General features: G+C 39.5%; 1 protein-coding gene across 1 annotated transcript in view; it reads right to left on the reverse strand.

Moving 5' to 3' along the window:
* The window catches only part of GLDN (gliomedin), a 98,140-nt gene extending 73,544 nt beyond the window's left edge, over positions 1–24,596 (reverse strand). The window contains exon 1 of the mRNA XM_043990086.1: positions 24,099–24,596. Coding sequence (XP_043846021.1) covers positions 24,099–24,461 — 363 coding nt within the window. The 5' untranslated portion in view covers positions 24,462–24,596. The remainder of the gene's footprint in view (positions 1–24,098) is intronic.
* Positions 24,597–27,230: the final 2,634 nt, after the last annotated feature.

The following is a 27,230-nucleotide window of genomic DNA, read 5'->3' on the forward strand; positions in this document are numbered from 1 at the left end:
TGACTAGATGACCTTTGTCACTAAAGATAATGTTCACGTTTCAATGTATCCTTTTCCACACTATTTGCAATTCTCTAAGGGTGCAGTGGGAGGAACTTGTAGGGGTATAAAAACACCAGGATCCTAATACTTGGGGGTCTTTGCGGGCTTACCCCTGCCAGAGACTGGCTTTATTGTGAGATATGCCCTCTTTCAATAAATCTATTTTCTATGACTTGGAGATTCGTTGTTTCTTTTTCTTTATCAGACTTGGAAATTTTTGTGACAAGTCCAAGCTAGGACAGTTACACAAGCATTAAACTTAGATCATGGCCCTTGTGTAGTTCTTTCCTATGTGACCATAAAGATTTTCAAGACTTCGGAATCTGGTGGCAAATTATATTATATGATCCCTATTTCCCTTTCTTCCCCTTTTATCTCATATTGCTCACTGCTTTCATATTCACCTTTCTAAAAACACAAACAAAAACTAAACACTTGGTTTGTAGTAAATTGCAGAGGAAAGAGCCAATTAGATTTGGAGTCAGGATTTGGGTTCGATTCATGTCACTTCCAATTACTACCTTGCACAAAACATTTAGTATTTCTGAGCCTCAGTAATCTCATCTGGTGAAGAGAATGAGGCTGGTGACTGCACAGATCTGCCCTGCTTGCAAGTTGAGACATCATCCTCCTGATGTCACTGGTCATCTTTGAGAATGAAGGATGAACAATACGACAACAAACTCATCTGAAAAAATGAGGGAGTTGTATTATAGGTTCTTTAAGATCCCTCTTAGCTCTAAATCTATGATCCTATCATTATCTCCTATCATCTTCCCTCCCACTTTCCCCCCTTTCAAAAACCTTGAAAAGTTTATGCATTGTCATCAAGATAAATTCTAAACTTCTCAAATTTGTTTTCAAAGCCCTACATTATCTACTACTAACACACTACTCATCTCCCAGGTCCTCTCCATCCTCATCTCCCCTTCCTTTCTACATTAAGCATTTCACTTCAGCCAGTATGCCTGGTGAACAGAATTGTACTATGCAACTTGGACACTCAGAGCAAGGAGAATAAAATTAATCTGAGCGAGACAAAATTCTTTTTCAAATCAATTTAGTTGTAAGGAGTAAAAGACTTCTGGACATAAGGCAGAGGAACATAAAGACTCTGGAATATTGACTTATGTGGGTAGACTGCTATATGCCATTGCAGAGCAGGAGAGAAGAGGAGAGGGTAGGGTGTAGGACTTGAATTGACTAGAGAGAAGCTCACCTGGAATGCAGCTGTTGCTGGTGGTAGATGTTGGGAGTCAGGGTGGGAGAAGGAAGTATGTTATTTGGTTGCTGTCCATTTTTAGTTATTCTTGTTATTAGTTAGCTAGATAGTGTGGTAGAGTAGATAGGGAGTCTTAGAGTCAGGAAGCCCTGTTCAAATCCTACCTCTGACACATGCTGGCTGGCTGGCTCTGGGCAACTTTTTAGTGCCCCAAGCAACTCTATTAATGAACTATAAATTGCCGAGCAGATGCCAATCTTCATTGGTAGAAGAACTTTCCTCACTGAGAGTTCTCAATCCCAGTGAAATCTCAGGTCTGATTTAGAAAAGAAAATTCTTGTCATTAGACACTAAGCTAAGTTGTCTTGATGATGCTGAAGAAGTGTACATGCTATCAGGAGCCACAGAATTTCAGCATGCTGGGATCCTAATTATGTTTCTGCCAGTGAGGCCAAAATTGCAACTTTGATCTCAATTAAGTGCACAGTAGCCCTTAAGTTTTTCCAAACTTCCTCACTCATATGTATTCTTTTTTTTCATATGTATTCTTTAAAAAACGATCACCAACTAGAAAAATCATCAACCAACATAAGCATTTTCATATGCAGGCCAATTGCATATATGACCAGAAAAAAATTATATATAAAATAATAAATTCTATTACATGATTTGGTTTTCAAAAATATATGTTCAATTGAATGTAGTAGTACCACCATGGCCCTGCTAATCGGTGTCTCTGAACTTCCTTCTGCTCTTTTTTAGGTATTATTCAAGTGTTTCATTGACTCTCTTTAAATCACATAAATATAACTACCTCTCCAAACCTCTTCCTTCAAATAATAACAGCTAATATTTATATGGTGCTTACTATGTCCAGGCACTGTGCTAAATGCTTTACAATTATTATCTCGCTTGAACCTCACAACCACCCTAGGAGGTAGGTGCTATTACTATCTCCACTTATAGATGAAGAAACTGAGGCAGATGTGAAGTGACTTGCCCAAGGTCACACAGCTAGTGCCTATGGATGGATTTGAACTTCGGTCTTCTTGACTCCAGGTCTACCATTCCATTCACAGTGCTGCCTAGTTGGGCCAAATAAAAGCCCTACCTATAACAAGTATAATCAAATGAAACAAACTTGTATTGATTCATGTCTGAAAATGTATGTGTGTCTCATTCTGTACTTGCAGTCTATCACCTCTCTACCAGGAAGTGGCAAGCATGAGTCAGCATCAGTCTTCTGCTACGGTGATAGGTCACTATATTGATTAAAGTTCCTAAGTCATTCAAAGTTGCTTTTCTTCTCAATATTGTGGTCCTTATGTAAGTAGTTCTATTGGTTCTGCTCACTTTCCTCTGTTTGCATCAGCATTCACACAAGTCTTTCTAGGTTTATCTGAATCTGTCCCTTGTTAATTTTTTTTATGATATAGTAATAATCCATTAAATTCATATACTATAATTTATCAAGTCATTCATTCTTCAATTGATAGGTTTCTGCTTTGTTTCCAGGTTTTTGTTATAATAATAAATTCTACTAATATTTTTGTACATATAGATCCTTTCCTTCTGTCTTTGATCTCTTTTGGGAATATACTTAGCATGCTTAACCCAGTGAAGAGTAGTATAGTGGCATTTCTGGGTCAAAGGGGGGGCACAGTTTCGTGACTTTTGATTCTTTGTGCTTCCTTTTCCAAGCTGCTGATTCTTTTTTTTCCCATAATTTTCTTCTGTTACTTTTATTTCTCTCTGTATTTTTTTCTACCTCTCTCAATTAATTTTTTTGGTGAGGCAATTGGGGTTAACTGACTTGTCCAAGGTCACACAGCTAGTAAGCGTCAAGTGTCTGAGGCCAGATTTGAACTCAGGTCCTCCTGACTCCAGGGCCGGTGCTCTATCCACTGCTCCACCTAGCTTCCCCTCTCAATTGATTTTTAAAATCCTTTTTGAGCTCTTCCAAGAAGGCTTTTTGGTCTTGAGACAAATTCATCTTTCCTCTTGAGGTTTCACATGTAGGCAATTTGAGAGTGTTGTCTTCATCTGAGTTTGTGTTTAGCTCTTCCCTGTCAACACAGAAGCTCTCAATGGTAAGAGCTCTTTTTTGTTTCTTACTCATATTGCAACTTATTTTTTTTTAATTGAGGTCTGCTCCTGGAGCACCAGGGTCACTGTTTCAAACTTCTTGTGCTGGGAGATAGGGGCTGTGCCACTGGCTTTCTACTCCGAGGCCTCTATGGCTTGTGGATTTCTCACCACTCTGGGCTTGCTCCCTGTGTTTGCTCCCAGCGTGTTGGGATGGCCAGGCTTGGTCACATCTGTCCTGTGGATGGCCTGCTAGCTGGCAGCCTGCCTTCTCAGCTGGTGCTGATAGATCTCACCACTGGTCTGCTGCACCACAAGCTTGCTGAGCCAGGGTCAAGGGGCCTCAGTTGTTCAGCTGTGGCCTAGACCTTCCTGCTGACTTGCCCCAACCTCCTCCACACTGCACTGCACTGAGGTGCACTGCGCTCCCCTTTTGCCTGAGTGAGACCAACCTTTCCTGAAGTCTTCTAAATTATCTCAGGTTGGAAGATTGTGTTTCTCTGTCTTTTTGTAGGTTCTGTAATTTCAGAATCCATTTAGAGGCTTGATTTAATGTTATTTTTGAGGGAACCAAAGGAGAGCTCAGGCAAATTACTGGCTTCTCTCTGCCATCTTGGCTCTGCCTCAGTTTAGTGACTTTTGGAGTATAATTCCAAATAGCTTTCTAGAATAGTTGGATTGATTCACAGCTCCACCAACAATGTATTAGTGTGCCTGTCCTCCTATAGCTCTTGAAACAATTTGTTGACAATCTGATGGGTCTGAGGTGAAACATCAATATTGTTTTCATTTTCATTTCCCTTATGAGTAGTGATTTGGAGCATTTTTTTTCATATGGTTATCGATAGATTAGAAAGCTTCCCTTGAGAACTGTTCGCATCCTTTCTCTATTTATTTATTAAGGAGTAACTCTCATACTTACATATTTGTATGAATTCCCCATATATATTTTAGACCTTTATCAAAGACATTTTCTGCAAAGCTTTTCCCCTCAAACTGTTTCCCTGTAATTCTAGTTGCACTAATTTTAAGCAAAACCTTTTAAATTTAAATGTCATCAAAATTGTCCATCTTATCTCCTGTGATTCTCTTTATCCCCTGTTTAGTCTGGAACTCTTCTCCTTATCCATGGTAGGAAAAGGTGCCTCCTTCCATTCTCCTCTAGTCTGTTCCTCATATGCATTTTTTTTGGTGGGGCAATGAGGGTTAAGTGACTTGCCCAGGGTCACACAGCTAGTAAGTGTCAAGTGTCTGAGGCCGGATTTGAACTCAGGTCCTCCTGAATCCAAGGCCAGTGCTTTATCCACTGTACCACCTAGCGGCCCCTCTCATATGCATTCTTAAGCAGTCTTTACCCTTTGTACTTAACTTTCAAGAATAGTCCCCACAAAAGCATCTATGGGGAGGAAAGGGACAGTTTAATAACAACACACATTCACAAATTGTGAAGGACCTTCACCCTTCAACATGACCTTTCATTTTATATACACATGAATGGCTTTCTTCTGAATGGCTATTCTTCAAAGAAAAGAATTTTCTAGTGAAAGAAAAAAGGTAATACACTTCTCCACAGAGAGAACCTTCTCCCTCATTGGTACTCATCAGAGAAACAAAAATACTGACATTTGTTTCACTTCTTGGGGAGAAGGTGCCTAATGGATAGAGATAGAGATTGGAGCTCTGATTCCCAGAATAGGGAACGCCTAGATGAAGAAGCTCTCTATCAGAAATGCAAATCAAAACAACTGTGAGGTATAAATTCATACCTATCAGAAAGACTAATATGACAGAAAAAGAAAATGAAAAATGTTGGAGAAGACGTGGGAGAAGTACAACACTAACGCATTGTTGGTAGAGTTGTGAACTGAACTAATCCGACCATTCTGGAGAACAATTTGGAACTATGCTCAAAGAGCTATAAAACTGTGCATACCCTTTGACCCAGCAATACCATTACTAGGTCTGTATACCAAAGAGATCATCAAAAAGGGGAAAGGGCCTAGGTGCACAAAAATATTTATAGCAGCTCTCTTTGTGGTGGCAAAGAATTGGGAACTGAGGGAAGGTCCATCAATTGAGGAATGGTCGAACAAGTTGTGGTATATGAATGTAATAGAATACTCTTGTGCCATAAGAAATAATGAGTGGGTGGATTTCAGTAAAACCTGGGAAGACTTATATGAACTGATGCTGAATGAAGCAAGCAGAACCAGGAGAACATTGTACACAGTAACAGCAACATTGTGTGATGATCAGCTGTGATAGACTTGGTTCTTCTCAGCAATACAATTATGCAAGACAATTCCAAAAGACTCATGATAGAAAATGTTCTCCACATCCAGAGAAAGAACTATGGAATCTGAATAAAGATCGAGGTATGCTATATTCACTTTTTTGTTGTTTTGTTGTTTTTTCTTTCTCATGGTGTTCCCCTTTTGTTCTGATTCTTCTTTTATGACATGACTAATGTGAAAAGTTGTTTAATATGATTTTACATGTATAACCTATATCAGATTGCCTGCTGTCTTAGGGAGGATGGAGGAGAGAGAGGGAGGGAGAGAAAAAAATTGGAACTCAAAACCTTATAAAAATGAATGTTGAAAACTATTTTTTACATGTAATTGGGAAAATAAAATACTATTAAGTGAAGAAGAAGAAGAAGAAGAAGAAGAAGAAGAAGAAGAAGAAGAAGAAGAAGAAGAAGAAGAAGAAGAAGAAGAATATATTCTCTATCAGTGGAGGAAGGTACCTCCTCTGCCCAAAGGGGATATTAAAAACGATTTGTCTTTGCTTTTATGGGAACCTTAGAGTACAGCAACAAAACATGGACTATAAGTTTTTGTAGAATTAAAAGTGGGTGTCACTCATTTTGTATAATTAAAAATGGAGAGTCACATGGTGAGTGGGAGCAGCCTCCAACATGTAACCAATAAAGATTTTTGAAGAACAGGAGTAAAAGATTTCCTCAAGGAACTTTATGGCATGAAATAATTGATTGTTTCTCCACTGGAGGAAAAGAGAAAAGCCTCCAACATGTTGGATGGGCACCCTGTGGTGAACTTAGAGGAAGATATGGACAACAGTTGGAATGGGCAGGCATGGATTGGTTCCTATCCACATCATTGAAGGGAACTTCCAAATTGATGAGGTCACAGATCCATTGTAGTCTAGGAATAAGATGCAGCAGAGAAAATTAAAAGTTGAGATTGGGGAAGGGAGGTGATTTGCTAAACCACTGGCTTTTTTCTAGTTACCTTGTAAAGGGTAAGGGGAAAGGAAATGGGAAGTGCATGTAGTTGGGTAATTACAATTCTGCTCTCTGGAGAGAGATCCTCCCCCAAAAAATGCAATAGAAAGGCCCATAAGAGCATGTGCCCAGATTGCTCACCCTTGTTTTAAAGCACAGATATAGAGTCCTTCAGCTTCCAAGGGGGTGAATTAAGTTCATCCAAAATAGAAACTGGAGAGGATAGGTGCATAGGTAAATTGAGTACTTGCTTGCCACAGGATCCAGAACCAAGCAAGCAATGCTGTCAGTTCTCTAGCCAGAGGCTGTGACATCAGCCTCTACCCTTTGGGCTCGAGGTCTATCAGATTTCCTAAACATAGTTCCCATGACCATATCTATTGCTTAAAAACAAAGAATATTGTTAATTTTCTTTGTTATCATCAGCATATGATAAGCAAGTTAGATCACAGATTTAGAGCTGGAAAGGTTCTTAGAGGTCAACCCCCTTTTTTACAGATGAGGAAAATCAGTTGTTTTGAACAGGACTGCTCTTTTCTCTGTAAGATGTTACTGAACAAGAGTGTGGCAGTGTTTTTCCATAATGAACTTGTTAAGTAAGTACTGAAAACTGTCAACTTTTGTACTGAAGGGCAAATGGATGCTAGAGGTGTAAGTAGTATGGAACAAGACAAGGATTGTTCTAGGGCACCAATATGGTGGTGGTGGTGGGGAGGGAACTTCCTTTCAGTGGTGTTGGCCACTCTTGCACTGAGCCGAGGCCTGCTATTTATAGCCCCCATGGGGGTGGGGACTAGACCAGCACTTCTCCCTGGTTAGTCTGCATTACACGCCTTGCTTCCAGCCCCAGCTCAACTGTTTTTGTCCCAGGGAAAGCATTCCTAGTTATATCTCTGTGACTAGCTCTGTTTTAGTAAAAATAAGAATCAGAGGAGAACTGTGAATTTAAAGAATGATTTGGTGGGTCTATGGTGTGATGCTTAGCACTCTGGACTCTGAATCCAGCTGTCTGAGTTCAAATTTCAGTGGAACCTGCAAAATAACATTATGGGCACCTAGGTGGTACAGTGGATAGAGTATGGAGCCTGGAGTCAGGATCAAATCTAAGTTCAAATCTGGTCTCAGACACTTACTAGCTATGAGATTCTGGGGAAGTCATTTAATCCTGTTTGCCTCAGTTTCCCTCATCTGTAAAATGAGCTGAAGAAGGAAATAGCAAACTACTCTAATATTTTTGCCAAGAAAACCCCATATGTTGTCATGAAGAGTCAACATGACCAGATATGACTGAAACGATTGAACAACAACAAATAGAATGGAAGAGAAAAAAAAATTAATTCCTCTTTAGAAAAGAGAATGATTCAATCTTTTCAGTCATTTAAAGAATGAACTGTGTATCTATGCTACAGATTCTATTGATTTTTGAAGAAAATGTCACAATCGGACATTAAGATGCTAACTCTTCTTCCTTCTTCCCTTTCTTCCTCCTTCTTCCCCAATAATTCAAGCCAATGATGATGGACTACATAAAGCCAAACTGCAAGACCAGGGGCAGGATGCAGAAAATAAAACAACAAAAATCACACAGAAAGAAAATTAACCTTAATTAACCTTTTAAATCTTATATCTAGAAGCAGTCTGGAGAATACCTTCTAGAGAAGAAAATTTACTCATGGCTATAATGGCAGAGCAGAATACTGGGTAGAGAGCCGGCCTTAGAGAAAGGAAGACCTGGATTCAAATCCTCCCCCAAATTATATTGACAGTATTACCTTAGGCAATTCACTTAACCTGACCTGAATGGATTAAGGGAATTTTTTTTTTGCTGGGCAATGAGGGTTAAATGACTTGCTCAAGGTCACACAGCTATTAAGTGTCAAGTGTCTCAGGTCCTCCTGAATCCGGGGCACCACCTAGCTGCCCCCGGTGGGTTCCTCTTACAGATGAAAAATGCTCATAATAACAAACAAAAATGAGCTTTCATTAGTTATATGGTCTTTCAATTTCTTTTAGGTAGTTATATTATCAAATTTTGATTAGTTCTATACCAGTAAATTAAGAGTTAACCTCATCCAGGGAAAATTCCTCTAGCCAATTTGTGCTTTAAAAGCTTGCTTTGTGATGAAAATTAGGACATCCAGTGGCATAGGAACAAAGAAATTGGACACGCCTTTTCCTGGTAATGCTGACTTTGGAGGAGGCAAAGTTAGGGACTGAACTGCAGACCTTTTGGCTGGGGAAATTAAAGATCTTTTCTGCATCTTAAATCCTTGAAGTCTGGTCTACGGGACTTCCTGTTTTGCAGTTGGTTATGTGTTTTTTTGACTGCTCAGAATCTTCCTACTAAACTTTGTTGAATTCAGCTTGAGATTTTACTTTGGTTTTAATGTGTCTCTAATAATCGATAGCATTTACCTATATAGAACTTTAAGGTTTGCAAAGCGTTTTTGTTGTTTAGTCATTTTTTTTTAGTCATGTCCTACTCTTCATGACCCCGTTTAGGATTTTCTTGGCAAAGATACTGGAGTGGTTTGCCATTTTCTTCTCTAGCTCATTTTATGGATGAGGAATTGATGAGGCAAACAGGGTTAAAGTAAGTTTCTTGCCCAGGGTCACACAGTCAGGAAATGTCTGAGGCCGGATTTGAACTCAGGAAGATGAAGCTTCCTGACTACAGGCCTAGCATTCCATCCATTGTCCCACCTTACCTGCATTTTACCTTAAAGTTTAATAAAGGAAGATTTCAGAAGGTATGGGGAGTTGGAAGCACTAATGGTTAGTGCTACAAAAGTACAGATCAGATGGTAGTCAAATCTGGCTAGAATGGAGCCAATCAAAAGGAGGAGTGTGCTATAAGGTTGGAAAGCTAAGTTGGAGAGCCTTAAATGTCAGGAAAAGAATTTATTTTCCCTTTCAGGCAATAAGTAGTCATTACATCTCTTTAAGCAAGCAAAAACATGATTAGATTTGTGCATTAGAGAAAAAATTAAATTATTGAACTATTATCTTGCTATCATTTTCAATTTTTAAATATAATCTCCCCCAAATATTTCCCTATCTAGTAATCTTTCCCTCATAACAGAATAAAAAAGAAACAGTAAAAAATTGATTCTATAAAAATTACCAACAGATCAACTGAATTAACTGTATGTAAAATCCCATACCAATTGTTCCCCAACTCTGTAAGGAAGAGAAGTAAGTTCATTTTCTCACCTCTTAAGGAAATTATTTTGACTTTCTTTGTAAAGGGTGAATTAGAGTACAGAGAGGCTGAGTACAAGGAGACCCAGTAGGGTGTTACAATAGTCTAGGTGAGATTTAATGAGAGAGGAGACAGATGCAAAAGATGTTGCAGGACATATATAACCTATATCAAATTGCTTGCCTTATCAGTGAGGGGGGAGCAGAGGGAAGGAGAGAATTTGGAACTCAAAATCTAAAAAAAAGAATGTTAAAAATTGTTTTTACATGTAATTGGGAAAATAAAATATTAAATAAATATATTTTTTAAAAGATGTTGTAGGGAGATAGAGTCAATAGGATTTAGGAACTGATTGGATGTGGGGGTCTGAAGGAGAAAGGAGTCCAAGATTTTGAGTCCAGGTGACTGGGATGATGGCAGTACCATTAATAGAAATGGGGAAATTGGAAAAAGCAGCAGGTTTGGTGAGGGGGAGAAGATAAGTTCATCTTTGACCTATTATGTTTGAGGTGTCCATAGGACATACGTAATATATAGGACATATCATAACATAGGAGATATCTAACAGGAATCTGGAGATAACTGGAGCTCAAGGGAGTGATTACAGTTAAATATATAGAAATAATATCACCTGCATGGAGGTGACAGTTGGAGTCATGGGAAAGGATAAAATCTAGGAGAAAGAACAGAGCAAAAAGAGAAGAGCTTCATGTCTTGTTCTCCTAGGAGATCCCACAGAGGGAGGGAAGCTAGAACAATTCATTTCCACAGCATTCTCAAAAACCTGCCCAACAAGAATTGTCACTTGTCCTGAGAGAATATTTATGAGGCTGTTTTCAAGGACTTCAGGTTTCAGTTGTTTGTGCCTTATGGCTCAGATTTAACAATGCCTAGATTCATTGGATCTTAGAGCAAGAGTGGACCTGAGAGGTCATCTAGTCTTACCTTCTCTCCTTTTACAGATGAGGAAACTGAGACCCAGAGAGGTTAAAAAACTCGCTCAAGGTCACATAAGTAGTAGGTGTCAGGGGTGTGATTTGAACTCTAACTCGAATATAACAATATAATATAATTATTATTGATAATAATAAAATTAATAATCCAGTTTAAGAAAACTCTAACCCTAACTTCAGAACTACTGCTCTTTTTGCCACACCCTACTGCCTGCTAGAAGCTAATGATGACGGATAGAAGACATGAAAAATTCTAAGGAACTTTGCATTTTTAATCCTTTGATATGTCAGTGGATCTGTGATTGTATGAGTGTGCTCTTTTCAATAAGGCAATCTCAAAGCCATCCATGCCTTTCTGTTCTGGACAACCCTTGTCCATGTCTTCCCCTAAAAGTACCATAGAGCTCCACCCAATATGTTGGGGGGCCTTCCTCTAGATTTCTTGACAAAGAATGGCAACCAGTAGAACCAGTCCACTGGGTAGATTATATATTGATTATCCTTTGTTCTTGTCATGTGACATTTAATTTTCCCTCTAGTCACTCATTTCTCTGATGACATCAAGTATTGAAAAGTATAATGGATGCTTTTAAAGGATAAGTTGTGGGGCAGCTAGGTGGTGCAGTAGATAAAGCACTGGCCTTGGATTCAGGAGGACCTGAGTTCAAATCCAGCCTCAGACACTTGACACTAGCTGTGTGACCCTGGGCAAGTCACTTAACCCTCAATGGCCTGCCAAAAAAAAAAAAACACAAGATAAAAGATAAGCTGTTTCTCCAGCTGTAGATTTTGGCCGTCCTTTAGCATAAGGAGCCAATAAAGCATCTCTTTTAGGGACATAATTCTTTTTATTTAAACATTTTTATACATAGTCACTTCCTGTGAAATCATAGACATACAACTTTTGGAAAATGCCACAATATAGTAGGATTGAGAGCATATGTAGGTCTATAAAAGTTTTTTCTTTATATCCAAATCATTATTACAATTCAAAATGTGGCAAATATAGATAATTGTTAGTTTTTTTGGTCTTCCTCAAATTATCATGTCTGTATTTATCTGTTTACATATTGGAATCTTCCTGTAAAGTCCTCGAGGGTGGGTACTAAATTCATTTTGCCTTTGTATCTCTAGTGCCTAGCATACTGCTTTATACATAAGAAGAACTTAATAAATGCTTGTTGGATTAAAAGAGGGACAAGAATGGAGGCTGTGAGATGCTGACATTTAGGGGATGGAAGGAGAATCTGAAAAGGAGTGATCAGATGGGTAGGAGAACTAGGGAAAAGAAGAGCCATTGAGGCCAAAAGAGGAAAAAGGATACTGGTGGATCAAGAGGGTAAATAGTGTAAAATGATTCAGAGAGACCCAAAAAGACAACAAAAAAAAAGGGAAAACCAAAGCTCACGTATTTATAAGGATCAAGTTTCATTCCAGAAAAGTTGAGAAGATGCATCTCACTCCCTTCTTTGCAGAAGTGGGTAACTGTGGGTGTAGAATACTGCATATGCTCTCAGATGTGGTTAATGTGTTGGTTTAATTCACTGAAGTGCTCTTTTTTTGTCTTTTTTTATTCCTTGTTAAAAGAGGCAGTGTGGAATTGTGGCAAGAGAGTTGACCTCAAAGCCACAAAGACCTGGGTTCAAATCCAGTACCTGATACATACCAGCTATGTTACTCTGGGCAAGTCACTTCAACTCTCAGTGCCTCAGGCAAGCTCCAGAGAAGGTGCTTACCTGCACTGGTTGAGGGAGTTTGTTCACTTGAGAATTCCTTATACCAACAGAATCAGGAGTCCAGTCTCCATCCCTATAAGGGATGCCTCACTTGGTAAGGGAGGGGAGAAAGTTATAGATGGAAATGGAGACATAAAACAAGCAAAATTATTCAATAAAAATTAAAAGAAAAAGGAAGGCCAAGCAGGATGACTGAGGAATGAGAGCATCAGCAAGCTTGGAGAGAACAGTTTGAATAGCAGCTAGGATCAGAAGCTAGGATGCGAGGAGTTAAGGAATCAATGGATGTTGAACACATGAAGGCAGGGAACCCACACTTCCTTAGAATCTCCATGGAATAGTGAGATCAAGGGAAGTTGTAAAATGCTAGTGTTGTGCTAGATGTCCTTCAGTGTCTCTTTCAACCTAAAATCCATGGTGCTATGAACTCACCCGTGCCTCACTATTCTTATATAACAAGGAAGTAGGCCTGCCAATGTTGTGACTGGATCAGGGTCCCATTTCTAGAGAGATTCCCAGTTCAATATTACTATGGTGTTCTTGTTTGTTTGGGGTGCAAGTTTGAGTGATATAAGCCAGCTTCCTCAAACAAAGGGAACCTAATTATCCTCTGGAAAAGCAGACAATTGAAGTTCTAGACCTGGGACTGAAGAACTAGATCCTGGACCCCATGGTAGCCCTAACAAAGTAAAGCAGCCCCTCAAACATGGCCTAAACAAACTTCCTGGATCCACTCAGCAATGGGAACAGAATAACAAACACTGATAGGTCTCTTCTTTGTATTTCACATAGTTACAAGCTGATCACATGCCTCTGGATAATAATATATACATTTTTCAAGTCTTCTTTGGACAAGAAACCTTCCACTGGTATGGGGGAAAGGAAATGATTTGGAAGTTTTAAAATTTGGCATTGAACCTTATAAAGGAACTCTCTGTCCAAAGATGATGGGAGATGAAACAGTAGCAGAAGGCATAGGCTCAACTCAGGCCCCCTTGAAGATCATAGCCAGTAGCAGATGAAGTGGCAGGTCCCATAGTTCTCCATCTCCAGGATAAAGGAAGACTATGACAAAAGCTAGCTAGGATCATGGATGCTAGAACCTAGGGAGCAGCAGGAGACCATGTCTAGCTTCAGGAAGTGTGTTCTTTAATAAATTTAGAAATACAAGATCTTACAATCCCAAAGGATTTGCGATGAAAAATGCTATCTGCCTCCAGAGAAAGAACTAATAGTGTCTGAATACAGACCAAAGTATACTATTTTCCCCTTTCTTTCTTTCTCTTTTTGTTCAAGTTTTCTTCCACCAATAGTACCAATGTATTCTGATGTGGTCAGGTCACATCTAGAGTAATGTTTTCAGTTCTAGGCACCATATTTTAGGAAGAATATGAGCAAGCTAAAGCAAGACTAAGGTGACCAGGATTTTAAAGAGCTTTGACATCATATCATCCAAAGATCAGTCAAGGAAAGGAGAATATTTAACCTATAAGGGAGGAAGCTTTAGGAAAGACACAATGGCTATTTGGCCACAGAAGTAGAACTAAGTATAAGCTTCAAAGGAGACAGACTCAGTCCAATATATAGAGAAGCTTCCCAACGATTAGAGTTACCTCAAATTGGATGCCCTTGGGAAGTAGTGAAGTCCTTATTACTGAAGATCTCTAAGTGCTAGATAACCACTTTTTTGTGAGGCAATTGGGGTTAAGTGACTTGCTCAGGGTCACACAGCTAGTAAGTGTCAAGTGTCTGAGGATGCATTTGAACTCAGGTCCTCCTGACTCCAAGGCCAGTGCTCTATTCACTGTGCCACCAAGCTGCCCCTGGATGACCACTTTAAAGAAATAAAAGAAATAGTGGGGGCAGTGAGGATTCCTAAGTTGAGACTATAATCATAATTGTTGTTCAGTCATTTCAGTCATATCCAACTTTGTGACCTTATTTAGGGTTTTCTTGGCAAAGATATTAGAGTGGTTTGCCATTTCCTTCTCCAGCTCATTTTACAGATGAGAAAACTGAGGCAAACAGGGTTAAGTGACCTGCCCAGGGTCACACAGCTAGTAAGTGTCTAAGGCTGGATTTGAACTCAGGAAAATGAGTCTTCCTGACTCTAGGCCTGTCATTCTATCCACTTTGCCCCCCAGCTGTCCATATTCAACCCGGGGCTCATCAGAATCAGCCTATGCAGACTCTTCCCATTTCTTTCCCCTTCAAGTCTCAGTTCAAGTGCTACCTCCTTTATGAAGCCTTCCCTTATCTCTAGTTTGAAAATGTTCCCTCCTTCCTCTTGATTCCTGTAGCATTTTGTCTCCCACCTTCTTTGATCCTACCATGTTGTAGCTTGTATCTGACTTCTTTGAGTATGTGTCTCATCAACCGTCTTAGATTGTCAGCTTCTTTAGGGAAGGGACTATGTTGTTGGTTATCACCAATACCTAACATTATGTTTGGAATATAGTAGTTATGTAATAATGGTTGAGTTGATTTTTGGGACTGAGTAATAGTTAACTTTTATTTACTTGTCTGTATTTCAGTCCTTCAGGGATCCATTATTTCTTTGGCATAGGTACTCACTTCATTGACACAGATCTTAACCCACCTACCACTTGATAAACAGTCTTTGTGAGTTGCTACAGCTTTAGCTGCTGACAACCTTGTGGTAATGAGCCTGTCTGAACTTAGATGATTTGTCTGGTCGTTGAAAACCCAGCTCTTCAGATCTAACTCCAAGAATCTACCAGAAATCATGCCCCACTGCCATAGCCTCTTCTGGGTCATGCCCATGTTTTGCTGAAACATTGGAAGAGGATTTTAGTGTTTATAAGATAGGGTTCATATTTTAAAACCTAAACAATCATTAGACCATTGAGATATGTCTGATGGCATGCCTCAGAAATGTCCTGTCATCATTATTATTTCTTGTCATCATTTGTCATCTGTGATCTGATGGAAGACCACCCATACTTACGTATCCCATGCAACTTTCATCTAATCTACCATCGTTGTCATTCAGAAACAGTGAATGTCTTCTACTTGTAAGAATAGCATTATTGGTGCTTGGCACCATCTTTGGTCCAGGGATACTGGCTTCCTTGCTGTTGGTTGAATAAGATATTCCATCTCCCTGGTTGTCTCTCATGTCTGGAATGTACTCTCCCCGCTCATCTCTGTCTCTTAAGCTTCCTTTAAGTCTGAACTAAAATCTTGTGAGAAGCCTTTTTTGATCATGCTTAATTCTGGTGCCTTCCCTCTGTGTATTACTTCCTATTTTATCTTGCAAAAATCTTGTTTATGTATAGTTGTTTATATGGTGTCTCCCCCTTTTACTTATGAGCACCTCTGAGGGAAGGAAATGTCTTTTACTTATCTCTGTATCTCTGGAGGGACAGTTGCGGGTGAAGTGGATAGAGTGCAGGACATGGAGTTAGGAAGATTCATCTTCCTGAGTTCAAATCTGGCTTCAGACATTTACTAGCTCTGTGACCCTGAGCAAGTCACTTAACCCTGTTTACCTTGGTTTCCTCATATGTAAAATGAGCTGGAGAAGGAAATGAAAAAACCACCCCAGTATCTTTGCCAAGAAAACCCCAAATGGGGTTACGGAGAGTCAGAAACAACTGAACAACAAAAGTATCCCCAGGCCTTAGCACAGTGCCTAATACATAGTAAGCACATAATAAATGCTTACTGACTGAAGGATTCTCTTTTCCATCACTTCAAAAGATGATGGCTCAAGAGCAGGGAGGGACTTCATATCTCTTAGGAGGCAATTAAAAAGCCTTACTAGGATCTGACTCATACCTTAAGATCCCTAGTTAAGTTTCAAAGAGCCAACAAAAGGTTAAGAAGTTGATGCATCATTTAAACAATTGAATTTGCATTTTGATTACCAGCTCTATAATCAATCTACAGCCAATCAACTAAGATATATTTATTGAGGATCTTAGCACTATGTTAAAGGATGTGGGGATATCGAGCATCTCAACTCTGGGCTAGGGGGATTTGAGGGGACATAAAAGAGGTATAAGATGTAGTCCCTTCTCCCAAGAAACTTAGCAATATTATTGAGTAGACAATGTTAACACAGAGACAAATGAGAAAATAACATTTAGCATTTATATACTTCCCCAGGGTTTGCAATTATCTCATTTAAGCTGTACAAAACCCTGTGAATAGCTGTTATTATTATAAGCATAAGGAAACTGAGGCTCCAAAAGGTTAGTTAATTTTTCCAAGGGTCCCATAGTTAGTAACTGTCAGAGCTGGGTGTCAAACACAGCCACCTGCTTCCCCTCCAACCCTCTATCCCAAGCAGTCTGTTTCACCAAGAATGAGATAGCATACACACAGACACACACACACAGACACACACACACACATATGTGTGTGCTTATATATATATATATATATATACATATATATGAAATTGTTAATTCTGTGGCACTGACAAGAAGCACAAAAGATATCAAAGCACAGAAAAAGCTTATTTCCATTGCTTCACAGTCCCATCTCAGTTCCCAAGTGTTTTGAAGAGAATTAATGTAACTATGCCTTGGACAGCTTCCAATCCCATATTAGCCCATTTTAAGGATCACTTGTCAACTGAAGGCCAGTAGCAGAGTGGTCTGAAGATGGAAAACTGCTGGAGGAACCTTTCCGGAATTGTTAAGAAAAACATTTTATGACCACATAGTGCCTTTCAACAGGGATCTTTAAATAAGAGTTTATGCAAAGCACAGTTAAATAATATGTCTGATAACATGCTGCAGAAAGTACAAGGTAAAACTCAACTCCAAAGCATCATTAATTCACCTTGCAATATTTCCAAATACATGACATGATCCTAATGTACCTGCAGTTAAATTTTTTGTTAACACACACTTATATGTGTGTATTGCGTGTGTGTATATGTGTGTATGTATGTATATTGATTGAATTGTGGTGTTTGCAAAGGATTTAATGTGCTCTATCTCATCTGACCCTCATAACAACCTTATGAGATAAATGCTAGAGGTATCCTATCTCCCATTTTAAAGGTGAGGAAAATGAAGCTTAGAGAGATTTTGTGACTTGCCCAATGTCTTAATAAATGTCTTAGGTGAGATTCAAACTTGGGTTTTCCTGTTTCCAAGTTCAGCACCCTCTCACTTTGCCTTTCCTATTGATAATATCTTAGCACAACCACCACATTTTCCTCCTATTAACATTTCTTCTTAAATTTTTATTGATATTTTTTTATAGAAAATGTTTTCAAATTATAGATTGATGTGTTTTAGCACCAGAATGGACCTGAGAGGTGGTCTAGTTCAAATTCCTCATCTTACAAATGAGGAAACTGAGTGTAGTAGTAGTCTAGTAGTGTCATAGTTTGCCCAAATTCCCAATAATAAGAAGCAAAACCGAGATTTGGATCCAGGTCTTTTGACTTGAAATATAATGTTCCCCCCATGCCACTACAATATTTGGCAAAATTATCAGCTCTAAAAGAAATGGTTGTGTCAGTCAGAGGGATTGGAAAAATTACTTTTGACTATATTAAGCAGTAAAACAAATATTTTGGAAACAAACTTTTTTTTAGTGTCCATAAGATGAGCCCTTCCCAAATGAAATCTCAACAACTAACAGGATCAGAATGAAATAAAATCACAAGCCCTAGAAATTCAGTTGGAAACAAAGAAAAGAAAAAGATGTTGAGAGAGTAAGAAGGTTAGTTGACATTTAGGAAGCACTTAACCTACAGCCTCATTTGATCCTTACAACAACTTTGCAAAGAAGGCATAGAGGAAACTTTATGGAGCCTTGTCAATTTTTCTTTCCAAGTATCTCTAGTACATGTGACATGGAGCTCATTGGAAGTCTTGTGAAGCCTGTGAAGCCTTTATCAGAATAATGTTTTTAAATGCATAAAATAAAATATAGAAAGGAAAACAATTATAGTATATTGAAATAGTCATCAAAAAAATTTTCCAAAAAAAAGTTCATGGACTCCAAGTTAAGAATCCTTTCTCTAGAACTTATTTATTCTCTTCATCTCTGTTCCTGTCAGTCAGTATCACCTTAATTCAAGCTCCAATGTTCTCATCTGGATAAGTGCAATAAGCTTTATTGGTTTGCATTTGTTTGTTTGCAATAAACTTCTAACTGGTCTTTGTATATCCATTCTCTCCTCACTTCACATTATAGTTCAATTGTCACCAAACAAATTTCCTTCCAACACTGATTCTTTCATGTCTCTAAAACTTACAAGAATAATTTCCAATTGATCTTCAGATCAATTCGAAACTCTTCATCTGGATAGTTAAGGTTTCCTATAATCTTGTTCTACCATATTGCTCATCTGTCCTGTGCATATCATAGATACTTATTTTGATGTAGAATTAGACATGAATCTTTCATTCCAGGCAAGTATATCACCTCACTAGTGAAGGGAATAAGCAATTATATAGTGCACACTTTGTGACATAAACTGTGCTATTACAGTTACAAATATTATCTCATTTGATACTCATAACAACCCTGGGAGATAAGTACTATTATTTCCATTTTACAGATTAAAAAAAAAAACTGAAGCAGACATCAGTAAGTGACTTGCCCATGGTAATAAAACTGGTAAGTTTCTGAGACCACATCTGAACTCAGATCTTCTTGACTCCAGGCCCATTGCTCTTTGTACTGTACCACCAGCCACCTCTAGTGTTTGGACCATACCATTCTCATTATGTTGTTTAGGCACATATCCAATTATTAAATTGCTTTCAATTTCATCCATATTAAAATTTTTTTCTTGTTAATCTTTGTCATAAAGTCTATTTCATTTGTCTTAGGGCAGATTTCTGTGATATCAACTCTATTTTTGCTCAGTCTTCTTTGCTTCTATTAGAAAAATCAATCTCATTGTGTAAGTTTTTAAAATATAGCCTTCTTCCTCCTTTTCATCTTGTCTGAATACTATGTAACCTTCATGTCCCATCTCCATTTGTACTTCCTCTATGAATTCTTTCTTAATAATACCAGTTAACAAGGAACTTTCCTTTTCTGATGAACTATCACCTTTATTATCCATACCATACTATTTGTGACTTGATAATAAGCTATATGTACTAACTTTGTCTAAATATTTCATGTATATTAGTCTTGTCTTCCAAACTGTCTATGAGTTCCTTAGTTTAGGTATCATGCCTTAAACTTAATTGTATCTCCCACAACATCTGCTGCTGGATAAATTAATCTGCTACGGTGCTAAAATGCACAAACCTCACAAAATACTTTTAAAAGAATGTTATTTGACCTCATTGCTTTCACTCTTTTAAGGAAAGAAAATTACGACTTGAACTTTATTTAAGAAATAACCAAATAGTTTTCCCAAATTGCATCTATTTAAAAGAGCCACATAAAAGCCTCTGATGGGCTGAAAAATACTCCTTTTGTAGCTTAATCTCAGTCTAAAAGCTTGTCTTGTTTAGAATGACATGACCTTTAGTCTGTAGATAAAATGTATGCAAATCAAGTCTTAATGTCAAATGAATTTGGCCATGAATTTGGGGGGAGGGGGTCGGGGCCAAGGAACAAGGAAAACAGTCATTTTGTTTACTTTTAAAGAGAAACTGTATCAAATTTATTCCAAGTTGGTCCAAGTCGGTATCCTAATTGTAAAGATCTTTTTTCCATTTAGTAATTAATAAAATATAAATATGTGCACTACTATTTCTATACAGGGTGACTGGAGTAGCAAAATCAGAATATTTCTATTTCCATTTCCCATCAGCTAGTGTAGGAGAGAGAACAGGGAGAAGACTGGAGCCAGCTCCTCCCACTGCCCCTAGACTGAGCTCAGCGTCTAAGGCTGTGGCAATGAGTGGGAGATTAGTCTGGGTTAGATTATTTTTGGTCAAAAGTGAGATGCAATTTTAAAGTAGGGACACTGATCTGTCTGATGTGTATCAGAAACTAGTTCTGAAGTCATTTTCCACAAAGGAGGTCAAAAGAATTTTAAGCTATGGCAGCATTAAATTAAGGGAGAAAGGCCTAGTTTTTATTCATCACTGCTCCTGCTATTGGTAGCCTAGCTTCTATAATTTCCCAAGTTACTTCTTTGAAGAGGAAAGCAAACATTTCATAAAGAGAATTTAGAGGCCCTCCAGGGCAACCCCCTCATTTTCTTTTCTTTCTTTTATTTTAACCACCAACATGCTTTTGGAAATATGTTTTTAATATACTTTTGAATAAATTTATTTAGAAATAGGACAAATAGTCAGTTTTTGGCCAAGAAAATACAATTGTCATACTCCATTGGATCTCTTGACTAGGGTCAACAAAAGTTTGCCAAAGGGCAATGCTCTCATTTTCCAGATGAGGAAACTGATATCCTGAGATGTTCAGTGATCTGCCCAAGGTCACATTGGTAGAGTATGTGGATAGGGAATCTCAGGTAGAGTTAAAATTCACACCTATATCCTTACTCCAAATCTAAAGCCTTTTTGGTTTCTCTACACTTACTTGGTTATGTGAGCCCTGGTCCAGAATCAGAGTATTGTCACATTTATGTTATGAAATTGATGTCATCATGTTAGCATTTAAGCATGCATATTTAATTGATGATTGGTTTGACAAGTGTTGAGTGCTTTTTTATGAACCCTTCATTAGGTGTTGGGTGTTACAAAGATAAAGAAAGGCCAGAGCAAACATCAATGAAGAGATGAGGTCAAAGGAAGGGAGGAGACAGAGGAACATGGAGAGAACTCAAAGAGAGGAGAAACAAAGAGGGAAGAGAATAAGAAAGGGGCCAAAGAGAAGTAGTAGGCTTTTCTCTGAGGGGAATAGGTCTACTTTTCTTTCTCTCCACTGTTTCAGCTACCTTTATCTAAGCTTTCACTACTGTTGCTTGAAAGATTCAGTGTGGATGTTGTTGATTCCATCACAATTATCTTTATACCACCATCACTACATAGATTAATCCACTTTTATTTCTTATGTTGCTAGGGATGGTACCAGGAGAAGGCCTCTCTCTCTCTCTCTCTCTCTCTCTCTCTCTCTCTCTCTCTCTCTGACTTTCTCAGTTTCTGTCTCTTTTTTCACACAGACACATACATGCATGCATGCACACACACACACACACACAGAAAAAGAGTGAGAGAGAGCGAGTGAGTGAGAGAGAGAAAGAGAGAGAGAGAGAGAGAGAGAGAGAGAGAGAGAGAGAGAAAGGAATCAGTCTTCTTTTCTGAAAACAGCAGAGAGTGAAAGTGAGAAGAATTTAGGAGCATGGCCCAAGAGCAAATACAATACTTCCTGAAAACATGCCATAACCTCCTTAGTAATCAGGTATCCCTCCTCTCTTCCCACCCTGCTTTTTAAGTGAACCATGGCCTATAAGAGAGAACAAAGAGGCAAGTGTGGCTGGCGTGGCAAAACTGATTACTCCTGTAAAGAAATGCCAAATTTGGCCCTATGAGGGGCAATATTCAGCATCTTCTGTATTCAGGGATGTTCCTTCATGCTCTATTACAGACTGATGTTCAGCATATTATTGGAAGTAAAGTAATGCCTTTAGAAGTAATTTATAAATAAATTCTTGCAAACTGGTTAACAAGCTTGATGTTTTTACTAGTAGAATTCTTTCTTAAAAAGTTGCTATATTAGGGTGCCATTGACCTAAGGTCTTCTTAAGAGTTAGATTTCAACTTTAAATTGACAAAAGAAAGAAAATTTAGTAAGAATGGCTTCCAGGCTTATATATTGCTTTAGTTACATAATAGACTATGATATAAGGGGATAGTTTTAATATCTTTTCTTTTTTTCTTTTTTTTTTAAGTTAGGCAATTGGGGTTAAGTGACTTGCCCAGGGTCACACAGCTAGTAAGTGTTAAGTGTCTGAGGCTGGATTTGAACTCAGGTACTCCTGAATCCAGGGCCAGCGCTTTAACCACTGTGCCATCTAGCTGCCCCCCTGATATCTTTTTTTAAAAACAATTTCAACTAGATAGGATTCTTCTTCTATTGATCTATTTTTAAGGTTGGAAGCACATGGTTAAGCTAACCAAATAGACTATGAATATCAGCTAGGCCAGTGAGAAAAAGCAGGGTACATAAGAGATTCTCCTAGAGGCATTCGTTTTGCAGCTGAAGAGCAAGGGGGTCCTTTCTGCAATTTTTCTTTGGCATGCGTGTTCAGAATTTATATGTGATATTGTTGAAAGCAAGGTTGGATTTGGATATCATCTTCCTAAAGAGATCATCCGAGTATGAGTTTTGCTTCCTCATAATCTTGGGACTATTTTATTTTGTTAGGTATTAAAATTCTGTATAATAATAGAATTTTAAGTGGTGACATCTCCATAAATCTTGTACTCAAAAGTACCTCCTACACCCCTTGACTTCAGATGACAGAACTGAATTCCTTCTAATTAGAAAGTGAAATAAACCCACAGTAGTTATAATTAGTAATGAAATGAAATAGGAAAGGTCAATGCGATCTACAAGTAATTGCTGGGTAATTATTAAATTAAAATCAGTAAAGTAGCCCAATAACTTAGAATTGCAGGAATAGGCATTTCTAAAAGCTAAATAAATGTCTAAATTCTGAAAGGAATGTTTTAAGGAACTGCTTATGTGTGTGCTGTGGAAAGAGCACTGGATTTGGAGTCACTGGACTTGGGTTCAAATTTCCACTCTATTATTACCTGTGTGACTTTCAGCGAGTCACTTCACCTGTTTCTGAAGATGTAAAATGAGGGGGAGGGGGGTGGACTAGATGACTTCTGAAGTCTCTTCCACTTCTAAATCTATGATCCTGAAAACCCAAACGAATTTTGTGTGGCTCATTTGTCCCTCTCCAAAGCAATATATAAATCTGGAATTTAGTCTTCTTTAATTCTCTTTTCCTTTGTCAATTTAAAGATCAGATTTTGCTTTCAAGAACACCTCAAGCATTGGAATAACAGTAACCAACCATGCACTTAAATTCCCCCACAATAGTTGTGGGCAGCTAGGCCCTGCTTTCTTTTTTTCATGGGCAACATTGAGAGCACTGAAGTTTTGTTTTTCTTTTCCCGCCTAAATGCAAGTCAGACAATCTCATCAGCCGGCCCATGGCAAACAGAAAGTTTCTTTCCTTAGATGGTTAGGAGACAGATGAGGGCCACTATTTTTTTTCCTTTTTAAATCGTAGGAAATCTTGTACTTAAAAATAAAAATCCAGAGCTTCTTGAAAGTGTAATCTCTTCTTGCGCCAGATACAGTTATATACCCTTGAACCTAAAAAAAGTTCGAATACATAAGCAATGCTACAAATACATATGCAACCATTTCACATGCCAATGTAGGTTCTCTGCAGAGAGATGAAGCTTCGAAAACTTTTAGGTAAGGGAAGTAGACACTCAACAGTACGCCCCCACACTAATGTCCTTTCCTTTTAGTCCTAAAACTAAAACATGTATCTGGGAAGAAGCTTCCAGGTGGCAACTAGGCTGGGTTAGTGTGGGCTCCCAAAGGCCCAAAGCTTTGTCCCAGAACTTGCAAACTTAGCGTGTCCTCCCTCTCAATCTTCCCCCCTTCCCGCCCACCCCAGAGTGGAGCGCGGGCTGAGGGGGGAGAAGGGATCAGAGCCTATGCCTACCGGCACCATGGAATAAGTCATCATCATCAGCATGTCCTGGTTCTCCGCCCGGATGTGTGGCTGGGGCTCTCCAGCATGACTGCGCTTGTTCCGCGCCGCCCAGGGGAGATCTGGCTCGGGGTTGCTCGGGATGTTCTGGGGCGCTCGGCTCAGCTCCTGGAGGAAGGTGTGGAGGGCGCTGTCCTCCCGCGCTTGCTGAACCCTCTCCGCCTCCAGCGCCCGCAGCGCCTCGCTCAGTCTGCGCCACTGGCACAGCGTGAAGACCGTGCCCACCGCGTTTAGCGCGGAAAGTAGCGCCACAGCGGCCAGGGCGCCACGCAGAGCCCAACTGGCTTCCCCGCTCCCCTTCTCTGTTTTGGTCATTCTCTCCGCTTAGAGCCCCGGCCGGGCCTCAGGATGCTGCGGCGAGGTTGACGGCTAGAGGCCAAGTGAGCCGAGCTCTGAGAATTGGGCGGGGGCAGGGCTGGGCCGCGGGGGAGCTCAGCGGGTTCTCCCCAGTCGGGCTTATAAGGCTGTGGAAAGCCGTGGGCTGGTGGCAGCTCAGTGAGTCACATTTCCCTTTGGTCAAGGGAGCAGGGCGGTTTGGAGATGAGCAACCCTGGCAAAAGAGAAACCTCTAGAGATGGATGACAAGAAGAGGACCGGTGGGAAGGGTCATGGCACAAGAGCCAAAAAAAAACCCAGCGGCACCAGATAAAGTTCCTGGTACCAAAGCAAACCTTTTCATATTTCCCCCTCCTCTTCCTATCCACCTTTATCCTACCTCCTCTTCTGCACTTGGAGCCCCCTTCTTTCCTGATCTTTGAAGACTGTTGGGGGCTGAATAGGTAGAGATGGAGAAATCTAGGGATTGTAAAAGAAAAACAGATGGAAAAAGAATAAGAAAGACAGGATAAGGCACATTTGAGGGGAACCATCAGAATGGAAGAGGAGTTTGGTCCAAAAGTCCATTAACTTCCATTCAATAGGGTGATCCATAAGGGAGGGTCACTCATAAGAGGCATTAACTCACAAACCACAGTGCTACTGTTGAATTGTTCTCGTTCTTTTAACAAATTTACATGCTGGTGGGGGTGGCAAGACCTACCAGTTTCTTGCCATTCCACCCTTCCATTCTCCACGGACACCTGACAAATGCTTATTTCCATCTTCAGGCTGATAGAAACTAAGGACTGGAGATAAGTAGGAAGACACAAGATGCTAGACTTTGGGGACTTACAGACAAAGCCAATGGAAGTCAGAAAAGAGAAGATGAAACCCAGTACAGAGTGCTGTAAAGCAGCCTTACATGTAGACTTCCAGAATTCATCAGGTCGAAAAAATGTTCAGTTTATGCAGTTATCAACAGAGAAGCCGTATGATTTAGTGGCTGGGATTTGGAAGCCTTGATTCCAATTCTGGCTCTACTACTTACTTGTGTGACCTTGAGCAGTTATTTCACCTTTCAACGATTAAATTCTTTATCTGACAAGGAGGATTCTGGATTATATGATCTCTAAGGGCTTCCTTTAAAACAGTTTATGCTTGTCTTCAGCACTAGGCACTATCCATGGTACTTGGGGTTGGTGCAGCATTCACACACCTATCTTCTCCCACTCAAATTCTCAGTTTCTGTTGTTGACTCAATCTACTCCAAATTGCCCAAGTTCTCTTAATTACTGTGTCTTGGGGACAGAAAGGGAAATTATCTCTCTTCATTCTTATGTGACTATACCTTCTATAAACCAAGATATGTCTTGTCTCCCCTTCCCTGCACTTTAGAGCTCTTCCTTTCCCAGCTTGCCTTTCTCATCAACATTACTTAAGCCTGGATGGGTTTCACATTAATGGGCTCAGCCCTGGTTGTGGTAGAAAGAACCAGTTCTCAACTAGTGTTGCTGTTTCTGTAACACATTCCTCCTTTCCTCTATGCAAAAGGAGCCAGAGGTTCACAGCTGCCAAAAAGCAGTTGGAATCCAAAAATCACAGTAAGCACAAGTGGGGTGGGAAGGATAGGTCAATGCTAGCATGCCTAGATACTTTGGAGAGTGTTTGCAGGGGTGGTTAGAACACTGAAGCCATCTCCCTCTAATATATACAAATTCCAATTCTTACAGGTAGACTTTGAACACAGAAAAGTCACGATGACGGCCGTTGGCTGTGAGTGCATAAAGTCAGACATACGGAGGAACTAAGTGGGGAACTGAAGTTTTGTTGAAATTAGGATCATCGTGTCAAGTTATGGTAACCATTTTTTGAGACTGGGTCTCCCTCTCTTATTCAGGCTGGAAGTGTAGTAGCTACTACTCAAGGATATGATCCCAATGCTTATTGTTATGGAAGCTTCAATCTGCTGTGTTTCTGACTTGGGTTGGCTCACCCTTCTTTAGGCAGCTCCAAGGGCTCATCATATTGGTGCTAGACTTAGTATGGACCTCTAATTGGCTTTAGCCCAAGCTCACATGATCCACTTGCCTCTTCAAATATGTAAGTGGTGTGTCCAGAGACTAGAGGCAGCTGGCAGTTCAGTGGATATGGTATTAGACTTGAAATGAGGAAGACCTGAGATCAAATCCAACCTCATATAGTTCCTTTTTTTTTTAGAGAGGCAGTTGGGGTTAAGTGACTTGGCCAGGGTCACACAGCTAGTAAGTGTTAAGTGTCTGAGGCCTGATTTGAACTCAGGTACTCCTGACTCCAGGGCTGGTGCTCTATCCACTGCACCACCTAGCTGCCCCTTCATATAGTTCCTACCTGTGTGACTCTGAGCTAGTCATTTCACCTTGGTCTGACTCACTTTCTTCAAATATAAAATAGGGATAATAATAGTATTTACCTTCCAGCACTGTTGTGAGATAATATTGGTGAAGCTCTTTGCACAATGCCTGGCACATAGTAGGCACTCAATAAAAGCTTGTTTCTCTCCTCCCTCCCTCCCTCTTTCCCTTCCTTTCTTCTTTTTGTCCCAGAGAGTAAAATGAACACAAATGAGGAAAAGAGTCCTAATAATTAGAGTTATCTAATCATGGAGCTATCTATGAAGTAATAAGCTACTTGTAATTGGAGATTTTGAAGCAGAGGATAGATGTTGAAATAGAATAGATTCCTGCATTTAATAGACTAGATGACCTGTAAGTTAAATTCTTTCAGTTG

The sequence above is a fragment of the Dromiciops gliroides genome, chromosome 2 (assembly GCF_019393635.1).
Source record: "Dromiciops gliroides isolate mDroGli1 chromosome 2, mDroGli1.pri, whole genome shotgun sequence".
Taxonomy (NCBI): domain Eukaryota; kingdom Metazoa; phylum Chordata; class Mammalia; order Microbiotheria; family Microbiotheriidae; genus Dromiciops; species Dromiciops gliroides.